Source organism: Chenopodium quinoa, unplaced genomic scaffold (assembly GCF_001683475.1).
Source record: "Chenopodium quinoa cultivar QQ74 unplaced genomic scaffold, ASM168347v1, whole genome shotgun sequence".
NCBI classification, from domain to species: domain Eukaryota; kingdom Viridiplantae; phylum Streptophyta; class Magnoliopsida; order Caryophyllales; family Amaranthaceae; genus Chenopodium; species Chenopodium quinoa.
Genome location: NW_018744420.1, coordinates 193,657 through 211,950, shown reverse-complemented (window position 1 = coordinate 211,950; position 18,294 = coordinate 193,657). Strand labels below are relative to the sequence as shown.

General features: G+C 36.2%; 1 protein-coding gene and 1 pseudogene across 1 annotated transcript; both read left to right on the top strand.

The window, feature by feature from the left end:
- The first annotated feature begins 2,434 nt into the window (after positions 1–2,434).
- LOC110696922 (protein SIEVE ELEMENT OCCLUSION B-like) lies at positions 2,435–6,435 on the top strand. The gene is made up of 3 exons (XM_021874252.1): positions 2,435–2,722; positions 2,880–2,951; positions 6,031–6,435. The coding sequence occupies exons 1-3, from the start codon at positions 2,507–2,509 to the stop codon at positions 6,433–6,435; spliced, it is 693 nt and encodes a 230-aa protein (XP_021729944.1). The 5' UTR covers positions 2,435–2,506.
- Positions 6,436–6,532: 97 nt separating this feature from the next.
- Positions 6,533–8,591, top strand: LOC110696925 (annotated as a pseudogene).
- The last annotated feature ends 9,703 nt before the right edge of the window (positions 8,592–18,294 follow it).

Genomic DNA, 18,294 nt, shown 5'->3' with positions numbered 1-18,294 from the left:
ATTCCTTGCTTGTTGCTTCAATTCTTTTCTTGTTCTTCCAAAAGCATAATCTGAAATCTCCTGCATTCTTGCTCACTGTACATTAGTGATGACTTGAAACATTATCTAGATTAATAATTTTTTCTTTTAAAAGTAATATTTACAAATGCATGGAATTTTAAAAAAGTATTTAATGAAGAAGTCCAAGATTAACATTTTAATTTATCTCCTCTCACAGTTTTATATATTTGTTTTCATATCACTTTATTAAAAGGTTTTTATTATATATATATTAAAAAAAAAATATATTGTAATTGGAGAAATTTAGAAGCTTGAGTTAAATTTTTTAAGCTAGATAATATGTAGGTAAGGTTCGTCTAAAATTAAAAATTACATATTCGAGAATATGGGTCAATAGTTTAGTTAAAACAAAATGACGTGGGAGAAAAAAAAATTAAAAAAAAATAATAAAAAAAATAAAAAAATAAAAAATAAAATTGGAGATCAAGTAGTGTGGAGAGATTGAATAAAAAAATTATAATATATTGACTAACAAATTATTTTTATGTGAAATCACCCTAACTAAGCCCGCGTTTCTTCATCTTATTTTTGCTGAACTGAAATTATTTTTATTAAACTGAAATTATTTTTGTTGAACAAAAATTATTTTTACTAAACTAAAATTATTTTTACTGAATTGAAATTAATTTTACTAAACTGAACTTATTTTTATTGAATATTAATTTTTTAAGGTGAAGTGAACAGGACCTAAGAGAAAGTGATATAATAAAAAAAAATGCAACCAATTTAAAAACACAAATTTTTAATGTGGCTGGTCACACCGTGTGGTCAACCATCATGGGGGTTATTTTGTTAGTGTTATAGGAGTTACCCGGTCAGTTTTACAGGGGTTATTTGTTGTAGGGATTACTTAATCAGTGTTATAGGGTTATTCGGTTAGTATTATAAGGGTTACTTTGCTATTTTACAAATGGCCACATGATGTGGCCAGCCGCACACAAGATGCACTGATCGATTTAAAAATCTAGAGTAAGTAAACAGTAACAATGTTTATGGGTTATTGAAATTTATTTTTGAAAATTTTGTGCGAAACTAACTTGTAAAATACAAACTCTTATATGTGGCTGGTCAGGTATCATGGAAGTTACTTTGTAGTGTTATAGGGGTTACTCAATTAGTATTACATGGATTATTTCGTGTGTTATACGGGTTACTCGGTCAGTGTTATAAGCTAAGGGTTAATTCGTTATTAATTTTTTAACAATTTAAGGTAGTTTTTCACACAAATCAATTTTTATAAGGCAATTTATAACAAAATTTCCTTTATTTTTTTAATTTTTTTTTTTTATTATCGAGCAAGCTAAGTTTGAAAAGGACATAAACAATAAATCATATTGGAGTAAATCTTACTCGATTAGTTCTTATCCAATAAGAAAACAATCAAATCATGATACATGTAAGTTAGTACGTATACATTTCTAATTTTTAAAAATATGAGAAAACACTTATGAATGAATAGTGTGAGGACAAATATATCCTTAAAATGTTTTTTTTACCTATATGTTCCCACTGTTATGATATTAATTGCATCTAAACTTTTCTTGTGTGATTTAATGATTTAACTCTTGTGAATAGTGTTTGGACAATTATATCCTTTAAAATTTTTATTTTACTTGTTTGTATTTTTTAATGATAATTGTCTTTTTTTTTTTGAATTTTTAAGGACATTGTGCGGCTATGTATACCACTAAAAATATTTGTTTATATATTTTTACTAGTTTTGCATTATATTTGTTCGTTAGGGTTATTGACTCAAATTATTTTAGCTAAATTGAAGTTATTTTTACTAACTAAATTTATTTTTGCTCATGGATTGAAACTATTTAAACTAAGGTCCTATCTCTTTACCTTAGAAAATTATATTCATTAAAAATAATTTTAGTTCGGTAATTTCAGTTCAGTAAAAATAAGTTTTATTTATTAAAATTAATTTCAATTCAATAAAAATCAGTAACATTAAAAAAAATAGAGAATTAATAAAAATAATTTCAGATCAACAAAAATATAATGAAGAGAATATTTATTTTTTTGTTTGTTTGTTTTTTTGGTGCACATAAAATGATGAAAATATGGCGTCACTTAATGAATATTATTATTGTATGGTAAACAGCACATGACCTCAAAATGTAAAGAAAATAGAGTGGAGTGAAGTACTATTTGTTTTAAGCAACATCTTCAATTCCAGATTCACACAGTGAAATAGTTAAACGTGATTCATAGACGAATCTAAGTTTTCCATTAAACAATCAAAGAATATGATTTTAATTTTACAAACTAAACTTTAATAAAAGATATACATTGCTTTATTCCTCAAAAAATGCTTTAAAAACATATGTAAACTACAAAACTAAACTAACAAACACAGTACCTTCTCAGTTTTCTCGTTTCCGAACCATCTCAAAAGGTCGAAGCCGGGTGTATAATTGGCTTTATAGGTATAGCTACCATGGCATACGCCCCGATTCGAGTGACCCCCATGGCATCTGATGTTTCCACGGGTTTTGAACGAGGCGGCATCTTCTTGGTATCTGATGAGAATGCCCTCTCCAAAGATATTGAGCATCTGCACCAACCTGATGCTTGTAGAACTGATATCAGACCTCTTTTACATCTTATAGAGGAAACGATCCTTCACATGGATGCTTCCGATGTGAACTTACAGGTATCGCGTATACAATAACTAAGATTAAAGTTTTTTCTACAAGCTTTGTTAATTATTATGTATAACTTTTGAGTATTATTTGAGACTTAAAACAAATTCAAAAACTGCACACTTTGCATGTTTAATTTACTGATAATTGTGCTCTGATCTCGTAAAGGATGGGGCTGTCAGAGAAGGTATTGAAGAATGTAATGCTTTTCCGAACACAATTAACAGGATATCCAAAGAGGTATTTGTTGTGTCCCTTCTTATTGAACTCTAATTTATTTATTATTAAAGAAGAAAAATGCATAAAGGTTGGAACAATCTATCTATCTATAACTATACTAAAACAAACAACACTATATACAAAAGCTCCACATGCCACTCAATTATTAAAAAAATTTCAGCTGATTTCCCCAATCCTAAATAAAACAATTGTCTAAATATAAAGTCTTATACTAGTATAGTGTCTGTACAATAGCACGGTTTTAAAAATTCACATATTAAAATTCTTAAAATTTAAACTATAATTAGCTTAATGCATTATTATTAGTGAAATTTTGTACGTTAATTGATTATTCATTCATCCGTAGCAATATTAATCACAATTATGTATGTCAATATAACAAAATATGTTATATCATATTATCAATTCATTACAGCAATATTGCCTTAGCCCCAAATTGATTTGTGGTTCTCTAAGTTGAATTGTCAAAAGGAAACATCCCTAAAGGACAAAAAAACTTAGCAAGATATATAATTTATTGAATAATAGTCGTAAAGCAAAAAAAAAAAAAAAAAAAAAAATTGATATCAATTGTAAAGAGAGAAACAAGTTATCTATTTTTTATTAATGAAGTTAAACTCTTTTATATGAGTAAAAATAATATATTACCCTTATAGCTTATCCCAATGCATGTATTTACATTAAAATCAAATTAGTTATAAAAGTTACCCGTGTAAAATTTAAGGTTGCACAATTTGACTAAAAGTTATCCTACAACTATTTAAGGTACACAAGTATGCTTGTAAACTTACCGAAAAAACAAAAAAAAAAATAAAAATAAATAAATAAATAAAATAAAATAAACCTAAATTGGAGGAGGTGTAGTTTTTTTTATGGTTTAAAAAAATCACACAATATAATATAGAAATAAATAATTCCACTTTTTCATGGTCTGACAATAACAATCTTACCTTTTAATTTAATTATTACGAGGCAATCCCACCTTTGCATACCATCTTCTTTTAATAGACCTTGACTTGTTAGTGACCGATTTTTGTAGGTTCGATGCCACAAAAATACAGAAAAAAAAACCTCAGCCACCACCCACCAACCCCTCACAAGCCACCATGAAACCCTAACCCTTAGCCTAGCCACCACCAAACACTGGCCGGCCGCCCTCCTTAACGTCCGAAAACCGCCAGCCGGCACCCACCCACCTACCCACCAAGTGATGTGTTTTTAGGGTGTTTATGGGATCGGAGGTTTTCGGGGCTGAGATAGTGAGATGGAGATTTTCGTGGCTGAGATGGGGAATTTCGGGATAGTTGGGTTGGGTTTTCGGTGGTTTTTCAGCGGTTATAGGGGTTTATCGAGGCTGGGATGGAGGTTTTCGGTGGTTATTCGGCGATTATAGGGGTTTATCGGGGCTAAGATGGAGGTTTTCGATGGTTTTTCAGCGATTATAGGGGTTTATTAGGGCTGAGATGGAGGTTTTCGGTTGTTTTTGGCAGTTATAGGGGTTTTTCGGCGGCTGGGTAGTGTTTTCAGGGTGGTGTTTGGTGGTTTTGGGGGTTAAATGGGTCGAGGGGTGATTTCGCGGGGTGGCTTTTGGTAGTGGGAGGTTCCGGTCGGGATTTTCAGGGGATTAGGGTGGCGTCCGACCAGCTTTAGGTGGGCCTAGGGTATGGGCTAGGGTTTCACTGTGGCTGGGGGTAGACAGTGGGTGTTTTGTTTTATTTTAAAAAAAAATTACTTTTTTTTTAACTTTTATCATTTTGACCTATTATTGAGCGACACGTGGCTTTAAAAAAAATAAAAAAAATGTCTTAACCTGTTTAACAGGTTGTAGGTAAAAAGGTTCATTAAAAGAAGATGACATACAAAGGTGGGATTGCCTCGTAATAATGAAAAGGTGGTATTGTTTTTGTCAGACCACGCAAATGTAGGATTATTTATTTCCATTTTTCCTATAAAATAATAATGTATTACAAAACTAATCACTTTTGCATATGGATTACCGTTTGGATATGTTCTGTTCACCTTATATTCACTTATTTCAGGTCTAATAAGTTCAGTTAAGTTTAGATTAGGAAAAATTAGTTCTGGTAATAAGGATTGTTCAAGTTTAAATTACAACTAAAATAAGTTTCAATAAGGTCTAATAAGTTTAGATAAGTAAAAATTAGGTGAATCTAACGCACCCTTAGTATCCGTATAATACAAGTAACAACAATGTCATTTTGTTTTTATAATTCAAGTCCATCCAGTTATGAAAAGATAATTTATTATATCCACTGGTAATAAAATACAATTATCATTAATACAAATATATTAAAACAAATGTGTTTAATATATTTAATTTATTGTATGTCAATTTATATATGTTTGTATAGGTATAGACTACTATAATACTCAAGCAGTTGCACGTTTAAAAACGTTAAGACATACACGTATTTTAATAAATCTGAACAAATATTTTGTCAAAAAGAATCGTATGACTTTATTGAAATAAAAAAATGTCAAGAATCTCAAGATCCAATATTATATTCAAGATAGTAAAAATAATTAGATGTATGATATTATAAGGAACTATATTCGGTCATCACTTTATTATTTTCACTTATTTTAGTGAAAATAAGATTAAATAAGTTTAGATAATATAAATTCAAGAAACATATAAGTTCAAGAAACTTATAAGTTCTAATAAATATTGATAATGGTTGATAAGGGCCACTTGAGTTGAATTTACAACAAATAAGGTCCAATAGAGAGTAAGGATAGCTCAAGTGGTTATAGCTTCCCTCCATGAGATCTTCAAATTGATTCACATCACCCGTCCTTGTGCTTCTTTAAACACCAAAAAAAAATAAAAAAATAAAAAATAAAAAATAATTAAAAAGGTCTAATATGTTTAGATAAGTGAGAGTGAAGGATAGCTAAGGTGATTTGAGCTTCCCTCTCCGATTCGAGGTGATCTTAGGATCGGTTCCAGGTCATATAAGATGAAAGGACAAGATTTTGAAAATTCTATTTGGTGGCCTCCAAATTTTGAAAATTACTTGCTAAAGTTTGTAATACAATACCAATAATACCGGTGCAGATGGAAAGACAAGTACTGAGTGGCACCAGTGAACACAATGTAACCCTCTCAGTTTTGGGTTTGTTGCAACACTTTTCTTGGGATGTCAAGGTGGTGATCACATTAACAGCAGCTATATATACGTTCGCAACCTACTGGCTCCGAAATTTTTCAAAATCTCTTGCATATTTTCTAAGGATGTATGAAGGCCAGTTTGAAGCCACTAAAAAATTAATAAAGGCCATACTTGATACAACCAAGTGTGTTGTTGAGTTTGAAGAGTTAAGCGGAATGTATTTCACTGATGAACATCCTGAACTCAAGGCTGCAAGGAGTCGTATTCCTATAGCTGTTTACATGATAATCAAAAGTGCGGTGATTGCTGCAGCCCAAATTACAACCATGTCTAGCCAGAAAGATGGGTAAGTTAAATGACTGTAAAATTATTCGACACCTAATGCAAGAATCAATAATGTAAGAACTATCCTTCATAAATTTGGATTTTTTTGTTTATTAATTTTTTTTTTTTTTTTTTGCCAGAAATATGCAAGCCACAGCCGAATTAAGAAAGCTTGAAACTATCACTGATCTTCTCAGGAACACCTTAATATACTTCAATGGGCTTATAGGTAAGATTTGATCAGTATTTCTTACTTGGGACTAATGTAACGTAATGCCTAAAAACATATATTGAGCTCTAATGAAGGAACATTGTTTTCTTATACAGAGGAGGAGAGGCAAATTGAGGCTTATAATAAGACCAAGAAAATCTTCTACGATACAATGCATTTTGACAACATGGAAATTCTGAGGACCTTGATCTATGCTGATGACGACATGCCTCCACTGTATGACGGTCCTGCAAAGAGAAGGGTTTGTACTCGAAACTTCAGTCAATATATATCAATTGTTACTCCTTCCACACAGTACGTAGCTATCTCGGCCTTGACATAGCTATCTAATCAGGGAAGTTGTACTTATAACATAACTATTTTTCAGGTCCATCTTGAGAATTTGAGGAGGAAAAATGTGTTGTTACTCATATCTGGCCTCGATATCACTCATGAAGAGCTGTCCATTCTTGAGGAGAGTTACAGTGAATCGAAGGTCCATAAATATGAGGTTGTCTGAATCCCAATCATTGACAGTTCTCTGCAATGGACTGATCCCATGAAAGTTAAGCTCGAGAACTTAAAAGACTCAATGCCCTGGTACTCTGTTCATAATCCATCATTAATCAGAAATGCAGTCATCAGGTTCCTGACAGATGACTGGCACTTTCATGGTAAGTCTATGCTTGTGGTGCTCAATTCTCAGGGAAAAGTTCTGAGCCCGAATGCAATCCACATGATGTGGATCTGGAAAAATCAAGCTTTCCCATTTACACGCGTAAGGGAGGAGGCGCTTTGAGAGCAGGAAACATGGAGGCTTGAACTGCTTGTTGATGCCATTGATCAGACAATTCTAGACTGGGTAATTTTCCTGGACTATTTTACAGAATTTTACTCCCTTCATTCCTTAATAATTGACATGTTTGACTGAAATTTAATCATATATATCAAATGTCAAACTAATGCATTGGCATGTGTGTCATATTTGACTGTGTCAATTATACTCGTATAAATTTTAGATTCTCTTATGTATTGCATAATCTAACCTCATATGATTATGTGAACATCAGATCAGAGAAGAAAAGTACATTCTTTTGTACGGAGGTGACGACCTAAAATGGATCAGACAATTCACTAATGAGGCACGAACTGTAGCACGAACTCTCCAAGTTCCACTTGAAATGGTCTATGTTGGCAGGAGCCACACCAAGGAGGAGGTGCACAAAATTTGTGCATCTATAATAATGGAGCAGCTGAGCTATTGCTGGCAAGACCCGACCTTTGTTTGGTACTTCTGGACAAGAATCGAGAGCATGATCTACTCGAAGATTCAACTAGGTAACGTCCATGACCATGGAGATACTATATGGCAAGAGATACAGAAGCTCCATAGTCATGACAAATCACACAGCGGATGGGTAGTGCTAGCCAAAGGCTCGAGGATCATTGTCCATGGTCAGGGTAAGGTGGCCATGACTACTCTTGAAGAACTGGAGAAGTGGAAGGAATCAGCTATAAGAGATGGATTCGATGTGGGGTTCGGAAATCATTACACAGAGCTTCATATGCAGGAATATCCATGTCATAGGATTCTGTTTCCCTCTGGTATGAGAATTCCAGGAAGTATGCCTTGCCCTGACTGTCGTCGCCCTATGCATAAAAGTGAATCGTTGATCTGCTGCCATGAAGATCACAATGCTGAAGCTGCTGAAGTTCTGGCTGCTTTAACTGATGTTGATCAATATGAGGCCTAAGTTACAATGTTTCTGTGATTTTTAATTTTTCTTGCATTTTTTTATGAGCATTACTATAATAAATCCCAAATAGGTGAGGTGATACATTTGCATTGGTATCATGTTGCAAATGGGTTACTTCAATCTTCTAGTTTAATTTCATGTCATCATGTGTTAAGGTACTCTCTATTCAAGTAATACTCTTTGTGTCCCAAATAAGTTTTTACACATTAATTTATTTTTCATTTGTCACTAATTAGTTTTTACAATTGATATTTTTCTTTGCAATGCAATTTTCTTCATGGAGGCTTGGTACATACGTTTCTTAACAAAAAAAAAAAAAAAAAAAGGCGGAATGAACACATAGTTGATTTGTAAAGAACATATAGTTTATTTGTAAACAACATATAGCTGTTTTATAAATTATACAGAACATCCAACTTTATGTTCTTTTTGTATATCTAAAGAACATTTGTAATATTAATAAAGAACATGATAATATTAAAGAACATTATTCATATAGTAAATGTACATTTGGTAATTTATAGAATTTAATTAATATAAATGATCATGCAAGTATATGAAAAAGAACATTTTACTATATTTTAATGTATATTGTATTATTTGCTAATGAACATATATGTTGTAGTGTTGTTTACAGGTTTAATGTACATTGTATTATTTGGATCATACAAGTATATGAAAAAGAACATTTTACTGTATTTTAATGTACACTATATTATTTAGACTACAACTTTTTTCTGATTTTATCTATTTGTTTGCTTTTTTTCTTCCGAAATGTAATTGGTCTGTTTTTTTCATGAACTTCATTTTGTTTCTCATTGCAACACCAAAACCACATAAATCGCAATTAATTCCCAAAAAAACCAAAAAATATAAACAAAAATTACAATTTCCAGCCAAATTTATAAAAATAAAAATAAAAAAACAAACACTCAAACTCAAAATAAACAAGTATGAATGTCAAATCTGGTTTTACCTTTCGTTTTTGTCTGTCATCTTGAAAAATTTTGGACTCAAAATTTCGAATTTCTTGAAATTTTGCTTAGGGTTGAGGAATTTAAATGGGTTTGAAGTTGTTTGTTTTTGTTTTTTTTTTTTTTGAGAGAGAAAGTGAACTACTTTTGGTAAAAAAAATAAAATATTAATAATAATAAACTGAAATGATTTGTAATTAGTGTATGGTAAAAAAAAAAAAAATTAATTACTACTTATCTATTTCCTTTTTTACAAAACTGATGCTCAAAAATCTCACGTACATTATAAATGAACACTATGTTGTTTTATATGCCCATGTACATTATAAATGAATCGAACACTATGTTCTTATATATGTCCATGTACATTAGAATATACCTGCATGTACATTCTGCCTTTTGTTGTTTTGGAGCGTATGTACGATGCGAACGGTACATACGCCTCCACGAATCAGACTTTGTCTTTGTAGTACCAAAAGGCGAAACTACAATAACACATGTCATCATCTCCTACTTAATAAAATTTTCGTCATCAAAATTAGAGCATAATATTGTATTAAAAGAAGTTATAGCATTGTGTATTTGTGCTATCATCACTTAAGACTTTTTTAATACATACAAAATATTATGTAAAGTTTATTATTGCAATACAATTAAACCTTTATTACTTGCAAAATAAAGATATAGTGAAAAAGATGTTGGCTATACAAAATTCAAACTAAAACCCATCTAATAGCGGTTGGTAGCGACTTTGCAGTTGATGACATGACGGTGATGTGAGTTATGCAAATGCAATTGGTGTGGCTCAATGGTTGATAACTTTGTATAGGATGTGGTAAGTGTAGATATGACAAAGAATTATATGAGATAGATAAATAAGAGGGGAATGAACAAATGTCGTAAAATGATGGACAAATTAAATGATCAAACACAATCAAATAATTAGGTTTTCATTTATTTCCTAAAAAAAAATTAAAAAAGTTAAAAAAAAATTAAAAAAACTAGGTTTTCATTTAAATTAGGAAAATTTAAAATAATACCAACTATCAACGGTGTATGCAAAATAATACGAACTCAACTATTTGCTATTAGTGGTACCACCTTTTTTAATATATGTGTAAAATAGTATGTTGGTCACCGAAAAAGTATCACGGGGAATATTCCGTCTATTATTATTATTGTTGTTGTTGTTGTTGTTGTTATTAACTTTCTGTTTTCTTTTCAAAATACAAGTATTATGTTGACAATTTACTTTATAGTAAAATCCAAATTAAATAATGCCCCACCCCTTTGTTAGAATTTTTTTAAAAAAATTTGTTGAGTTGTCAATATGTATTTAAATTATCTTTTTCAAAATAGTAGTAATTTCTATTATCACACAATAGTAAATAGGGTATTTAAATGTGAGGATTTTAGAATTTTTAAATAATTTTTTAAACTAATTATATTAAAATAATAATGCATTAAAAATACCATATTCAATATTTTGTGGTAGTAGAAATTACTACATGTATTTTGAAAAAAAAAATTAAATTCATATTGACAACTCAAAAAAAAAAGCCTTACAAAGGGGGGCATTATTAATTTGTTTTGTAATATAAAGGAAATTGTTAACATAATATTCATATTTTGAAAAAGGAAAAAAAAAACCAAAAAAAAAAATATATGAATAATAATAATAATAATAATAAATATAGACGGAATATTCCTCGAAATACTTTTTCGGTGACCGGTGTACTATTTTGCACATATTATACAAAAGGTGGTACCGCTAATAGCAAATAGTTGAGTTCGTATTATTTTGCACACACCGTTGGTAGTTGGTATTATTTTAAGCCAATTTTCCAATAAATTAACCATAACAACGGGTCTGCATGTCGGCTCCGGGTTCTAGTAAGTTTGACCCGAAAATTTAATTCCATTTATAAATTAGCAAAGTGATAATTGTATATTAAAACAAAAGGCTAAAAAAGATAGTAATATCAAACCTCTATTTGCAAGATAGTTAATCAACAATTTGTATCAAAAAAGTAATTACCAAACCCTTGTTATAATTTTACTTTTTACATCAAATATGAAATTATGAAATTTCACTTTACCAAATTTATTTCTCTTTTAGTGCACTTAACATCTTGCAAATATAGGCCCTATGACATGTGTTTCGGGGTTTTTTGAAATCCCTCGAGATACAGGTCTTGACTAAAACCGGACGGTCTTGGACACCTGCAAAATAACGAATATTCCGTTTGACGGAATATTCGCTTCCGACGATCAAGTTAGTGATCGGAAAACAAAGTAATGTAGAGAGAGAAAGTAGAGAGAAGTTGGAGCTATTTAATGCTCTTGAATGATATGACTCAATCCACCCCTCCCATTATAAATTATTGGGGTATTTATAGGGGTGGGAATGTGTGCCACTTTAGGGTTAGTGCCCTAAAAAGGTGGATTCTGATTGGCAGCGCAACATGTGTCCTTTGGGGGAGCCGTTTTGCGGCATTCTCGGGATTTGGGCCTCCTAATGTAAGGAGGCCTTTTCTCTCATTCAGGTGCTCTTAGGGTTGTCACATGTCATCTTCCTATAGGGACACGTGTTACCCTTTTATTAGGCCACGTGTCACTATGGGATTGGACCACGTATCGGGGTATTTTTTACCCTAAACATTTTCCCCTCAGAGGGGTGGCTCGTACCCTACGGGCCGCCTCCGCTTATCTTTACTCATCCGAATATCAGGCTGATAAGAGCATTGTTATTAAAAAGAGGCGGACGGTTCCGTCCGTCTGGTCATGGGATTACTCCTTTGGGGGTATATGCCTTAATCAGTTTGCCTGATTTCATAAGTGGACTCAAGTCTTGAAATCACGCGGACGGGTGGTGCCACCTGGTATTAAGTGGGACACCTGTCTTCCGTATTTTCCAGACTGAAGGTACGAATTCTGCTGACCTGGTCGTTTATTTTGACGCGCCGTTAGGTTAGTCATACATCTTCCCGTCTTAAATGACGGGGCGGTATTTTAACCGTTCAAGCTCCTTGGTTAAACTTTTTCAAAAGTAACCGTTTGCGCTTCTGGGCGGAAAAAGTGGTTTTACCACTTTGCCCTCACAAATCTGCCTATAAATAGGATCAGTTTGACTTCATAAAAACACTTTGAATTTTTGTGTTTTCTAGAGAGAAGTCAGAGCTTTTAGAGAGAGATAGTGATTTTCTTCCCAAATCTTCAAGAGCTCCGCCGCGCCTTTCGCTTTTACGTTCGAGTTTCCCTGAGTTTTCTGGTCAACATTCAAGATCTTCAAAATTTTTTATAGTTTTCTACTCATACAGAGGTAACCGTCTGCTGTATTTCCTTTACTTGTTTTATTTTTTAAACACGAACTGGCACAATACTCGTCTTCGTTCATTTATCCTCATGAGGTCGGCCGTTCGCCTAGGACTAAGGAGTTTGAGACGATTCCTCTCTTTGGAGTGGGTCCATTTCTAGTGCATACCAACTCACCCCCACCTATTCTTCTCTGTCCCTACAGACGAACATGGCGCTACGAGACAAACGTACAACCGTGGTGTCCCTAGAAATCCAGACGGCAGTATGGTGGACACCCTAGTGCCTTATGATTTGATTAATACGGACGGGGAGAACACAGAAACCACTACTAGTGGTATTTCATGCTTTGTAATAAAAGTGACCGCCTCGTTTTCTAAGGGCCAAAATCGGCAAGACACTTCTTCTTCTAGGGAGGCGTCCGGGCAAAATCCGGTACAACACCTCTCCCAATATACCAGCTCGGTCAATATGTCGTCCGAGATGCCATCTTCTGAAAGGCATCCCTCAAGAAATCAGGCGGACGCTAGGTCCAGCCGTGTAGGATCGTCCGACAAAAATCTCCAACAACCCTCAATCTAAACTACCAGGTCGGTCAGGCGTAGAACAGGCATTCACATTGCTAAGCCGACCGACCTGCACCCTCACATCGCTCTTCCTTTTGGAAATCAGGGGAACGCTGGAGGAAAACAAGATAAGGACAAAAAACCCATAGTGCCTTAAGGCACCACTGTCATTGAAAACGGCTAGGGCTCCAAGAAAGGGAGCTCGGCCGAAGTTGCTGAATTGGACATAGTGTTGTCTTCTGAATTCGGCTCGGCCAGGGTCCCTGCACCCCTAGTCGGCGAGGGGGAAGCTGATAACTCGGACGCCAATCAGGCGGTCGAGGAGGCCAACGTCGATAATTTTAAGGACATGTACGCCTGTACAGTTGGCGACGTTGCCGTGGCTTTTCTGCATCTGAACTTTGAAAAGTTCAGAGCATTCCTCCATCTGTGAGAAGGCTACGAAATCGTGGTGCCCACCCGGTCTTACTCAGTGGCCGCCTAGGATGGCAAGAGGCAGCGGAAGAAATGTTTTAGTGTCTACCGTGCCTCTTTAGAAGTGGGCCTTCGCTTCCACTTACATCCATTCGTCCAGGCTCTGCTGGATGAATACAACATTGCTTTTTTCCAGCTGGTGCCAAATAGCTTGGTAAATATTTTTGGCTACCTGGTGACGTGCATTCGGCAAGGCTTCAATCCAAATGTTCTAGTTTTTTTGTGAAATGCATTCTATGTACCGCCTGGATTCCTAGACGGACGACTTGTTTATCTTGAGCACCTAGAAAGAGTATCTGGTCGTTTCGAACAGGCCGTCCAAGTGTCGAGACTAGAAGCACCGGTTCTACCGCATCAAGACCGGTGACGAGGAATTTACCTTGCGGATGCATCGGCTTAATGTCGATCCAATTCAACTCGGCCGCAGGTTGCACATACCCTCAAAGCCACCCGTCCACCATGACAACTACTTTCAACTAGACTACTTCAAGGTCAAAAAGGTAGTCAGGGATGGAAAGAAGGTGACTGTGTCGTCTAGTTAGATACCTCTGGCCGACTGGCTTAGGAGCCCGGTATTCATGTCGACCTGTGGCCTATACCGGAACTACCCCCAAGGTGGAACCCTGTGACTTAGCCGTTCGAATGTTTCTTACATTCTCTAAAATATTTTAACACTTTTACTTTCCTTTTTCTTCTTCAAACGTAGCTCTCGGCATGTTGGATCCTGAACAAGGAGAAGTTGACATGTCCGAGCTCTGACGTGATGCGGTACAAACTCCACCAACAACAACACGAACAGGCCAAGGAGGTAATCAAAGTTTTTTTTTTTTTTTTTTTTTTTTTTTTTTTGTGTGCTGAGCTGGTATGTTGGGAAGGGTATCCTTTCCAGGTTTGCTCGGAAATCATGTTTTAACTCCGTTTGCCGAGTTGGTATGTTGGGAAGGGTATAATTTCCATCTTTACTCGGACATTTGTTTCATTCATTTTTTGACTGTCTTGTTTCTTTCAGGCGGCCACTCCTACCCCTCGGACGAAGAGGAAGAAGCTGATCTCTTCTTCTAAGGACGGCCAGTCATCCAAAGCTAGGAAGACAACAGCCACAAAGGCTAAGTCTTCCCCCAACGCGGCCAAGGTCATGCCGCAGGCTGCTCCAAAGCGGTTTAAAGGAGAGCCACCCTAGCTGTTACCTAGTGGGGTCTCCAAGCCCATGGAACTGCAAATTAAGGTGGTCCACGATGAGTCCGTCCATTCGAGCGATGGGGGTAAGTCGTCCTCGACTAAAACGACCGGCAACTCGGCCTCGACTCCGCATGTCGAGGTAAGTGACAAATCTGAGTGGCAGAAGGATGCCTCTCAGTCAGCCGAAGAGCAACTCGGCCGCACTTAGGAGGTAAGGGATCAGCCGCTGCTCCCTCACACTTTTACATTCAACATCCCATCTTTCTCAGACGGTATGTGAAATATCCATACGCTTCTCACTCGTGTTTTTATGAGTTGTCTTGTCAAGCTAAGTTCCTTTCTTACTTGACGCAGATATTGCCTAGGAGATGAATATAAAACTGTCCGGTCAGTCGTTCACAGGCGCTGACCAAAAGGCTATCCAGGAGGCCATGCAGCAGACTGTCCCTAAAGAGCAACGAGATAAGTTCCGCGGGATTGATGAGGGCTTCCTCGGCCCCATTATAAATTGCAGCGCCGGGGTAATGGTCTTTTATCATCACTCAGCTTGTTTCTATGCTTTCATACTTGAATTATTTTCTTATTTTGCTCTTGCTAACTCATTTCCGTCCTGATGCAACTCTTCATTAGGCTCAATGCCTTTCTGGAATTGAAGGACAAATAAAACGAGAAGATCAAGGCGGCCTGGACCACCATTAAATGGATAAATGATGAAAACACCGGCACACTGGCCATGCAAGAGATTCAGCACCAAGCGGCCCTTATTGCCCTGTTAGAGAAGTAGACTCCCTCGGGCTTAAGGTTGAGCACTTGAACAAGTCCATTGCGGACTTGTATGAGAAACAGAAGCTTCCTTGGCCGATTGATCCTGAAGAGGCCATCCGCATTGAGCACAAGGCTTTGGAGAAGCTGAAGAGCCGCTTCTACGAGGCCTTCTCCATGATGATTGACAAAGGCTATTCAACCCTGCCCTTGTTAGGGGCCGAGTTGCTATGTTGCTAGCCACCTTTGTTTTTGTTTTAAGGCGGCATTTCTGCTCAAATTAATTAGCCAGAGTTTAATAACAATGTTTGACTTTCTCATTAATATTGTCAAAATTGCATTGTTTTTTGGTCGTACAGCTTTAATCACATTGCTCGGTCATTTAAACCTAGTTGTATATACAATTTTTTATACATGATATTTTTTTATATTGCCCGTATTCCATGTACGTGGAATAGGACGGCCATCTAAGGCTTCAAGACGGTAAGTACCATCTCGTACTCTTCCTTCATTCGGTAGGGCCCTTCCCAGTAAGGTGTTAGCTTGCCATCCTTTTTTGCTCGGCCTACCGCTTCCATTTTCCTCAAGACCAAGTCTCCAATCTTAAGCGACCGCTTTTTCACTTTGTGATTATATGGCCTTGTCATCCTTATACGATAAATTTCATGTCTAAGCACCTTATTGCCCCCTAGATTCTAGTAGGAAGTCTAGGGCGGTCTTCATGGCCTCCCAATTGGTCGATTCATCATATAACATCATTCGTAGAGTGGACTCATACATTTCAATTGGGAGCACGACCTCGGCACCATAGACCAGAAAGAATGGGGTCTCCCCAGTTGAACTCTTTATTGTTTGTTCGAATGGACATAACACATTGACCAATTCATCAGCCCATAGGTCGCTTGTTTTCACAAGCTTCCACTTGATGCCATTAGAGATTAATTTGTTGTATGCATCAACTTGGCCATTGGCCTTTGGGCGTCCGACCGAGGCAAAGCATTGTGCTATGCCTTGGTCGTTCAGCCAATCCCTAAGATGGTTGGTCTCAAATTGTGGTCCATTATCGAACATCATTGATTGCGGCACACCAAAGCGTGTGATTATGTTCTTCCAAATGAAAGTAGATGCATCTCCCCATTTGATTTCTCGGATGGCCTCAGACTCTACCCACTTCGTGAAGTAGTCAACTGCTACTAACACGTACCGCCTCTGTTTGGATGTTGGAGTATACGGCCCCAAGATATCTATGCCTCAATTTGCAAAGGGAAGTGGAGTACTTATGGCCGACAAGCTGTTTTCCGGGCGGTGAATTAGGGTTGCAAATCTCTGGCACTAATCACATTTTTTCACCATTTCCATGGCATCAGAATTCATGGTCGGCCAGTAGTACCCCAGACGGGTGACTTTCTCAACTAAGGCTCGTCCGCCTATGTGTGATCTTCAATTCCCCTCATAGAGGTTGTTTAGCACCTCATGCCTCGTCTCGGGCGTAACACACTTTAAGTACCGCTTCACAAATGATCTTTTGAACAAGTCATCTCCCTTTATCTCAAACCATGCCGCCTTTTTCTTCATCATCCAACTCTCCTTTGGGTTGTCCGGAAGAACTCCATCTTTAAGATAGGAGATTATTCCGTCCATCCATGTGGAGCTTATGTCAATGATTTGCACAGGCTCGACATCGATACTCCTCTTTTCCTTGACTTCCCAAAACACATATCTCGGAGTATCACATGATGCCGAGGAGGATAGTTGGACAGGGCGTCCGCTTGATGATTCTCGGACCGAGGGACTTGTTGCATCGTGAAAATTTTCTAGGCTCTCGGCCTCATCTTTCACCATTTGTAAATACTTCATCATTGTCGGCTCCCTAGCCATGTAGTCACCATTCACTTGGCTGACTATCAGCTGAGAATTGAATGAGCAAGAAAGTATGGCCCTAGCTTTTTTGATGCCACGAACAATGCAAAGCCGAACTTTTCAATGGGTGAATACCTAAGCTCGGCATTGTGCAAAACGTGGCTAATGAAATACATAAGGATTTGATGGTCGTCCCTTTTAACAAGCAGGACGACGCTTAAGGAATGATCTGAAATAGCCAAATACATGTATAGCTTCTCATCTTTAAGGAGATTGACGAGCCGAGGAAGGGTATGTAAATGATTCTTCCACTGTACAAAGGCTTCCTCAGCCTCCTCTGTCCACTCGAACATTGCTTTTTTCTTGATAGTCTGGAAAAAATAGCGGCACTTATCCCTTGATCTTGACAGAAATTGTCAATCTTTGAATTTTTTTATGGTTCAAGGCGATTTCATGTCTAAGACTGCTAGGATCCTTTCAGGGTTGGCCTCAATGCCGCGCTAATCAATTAAAAATCCGAGAAATTTGCCGGACTCAACACCAAAGACACATTTCTTTGGATTTAACATCATCTTATGCCGCCTGAGTTCGGTAAATGTTTCTCAGAGGTCATTCAGATGATCGGCTGGCATCTTTGATTTAACAATCATATCATCAATATAAGCCTCCATGTTCCGACCGATCTGATCTCTAAAGACCGTATTCACCAGCCTCTGATATATGGCAGGGGCGTTCTTTAGGCCGAATGGCTTAACTTTGTAGCAATATAGCCCCTGCTCAGTCATAA

What these genes read in the sequence shown, in the direction of transcription:
- LOC110696922 (XM_021874252.1), top strand. Translation starts at nt 2,507, where the DNA reads ATGGCATACGCCCCGATTCGAGTGACCCCCATGGCATCTGATGTTTCC. An exon ending in CTTCCGATGTGAACTTACAG is followed by an intron (nt 2,723 to 2,879) that starts GTATCGCGTATA and finishes GATCTCGTAAAG; the next exon opens with GATGGGGCTGTCAGAGAAGG. An exon ending in TTAACAGGATATCCAAAGAG is followed by an intron (nt 2,952 to 6,030) that starts GTATTTGTTGTG and finishes ATACCGGTGCAG; the next exon opens with ATGGAAAGACAAGTACTGAG.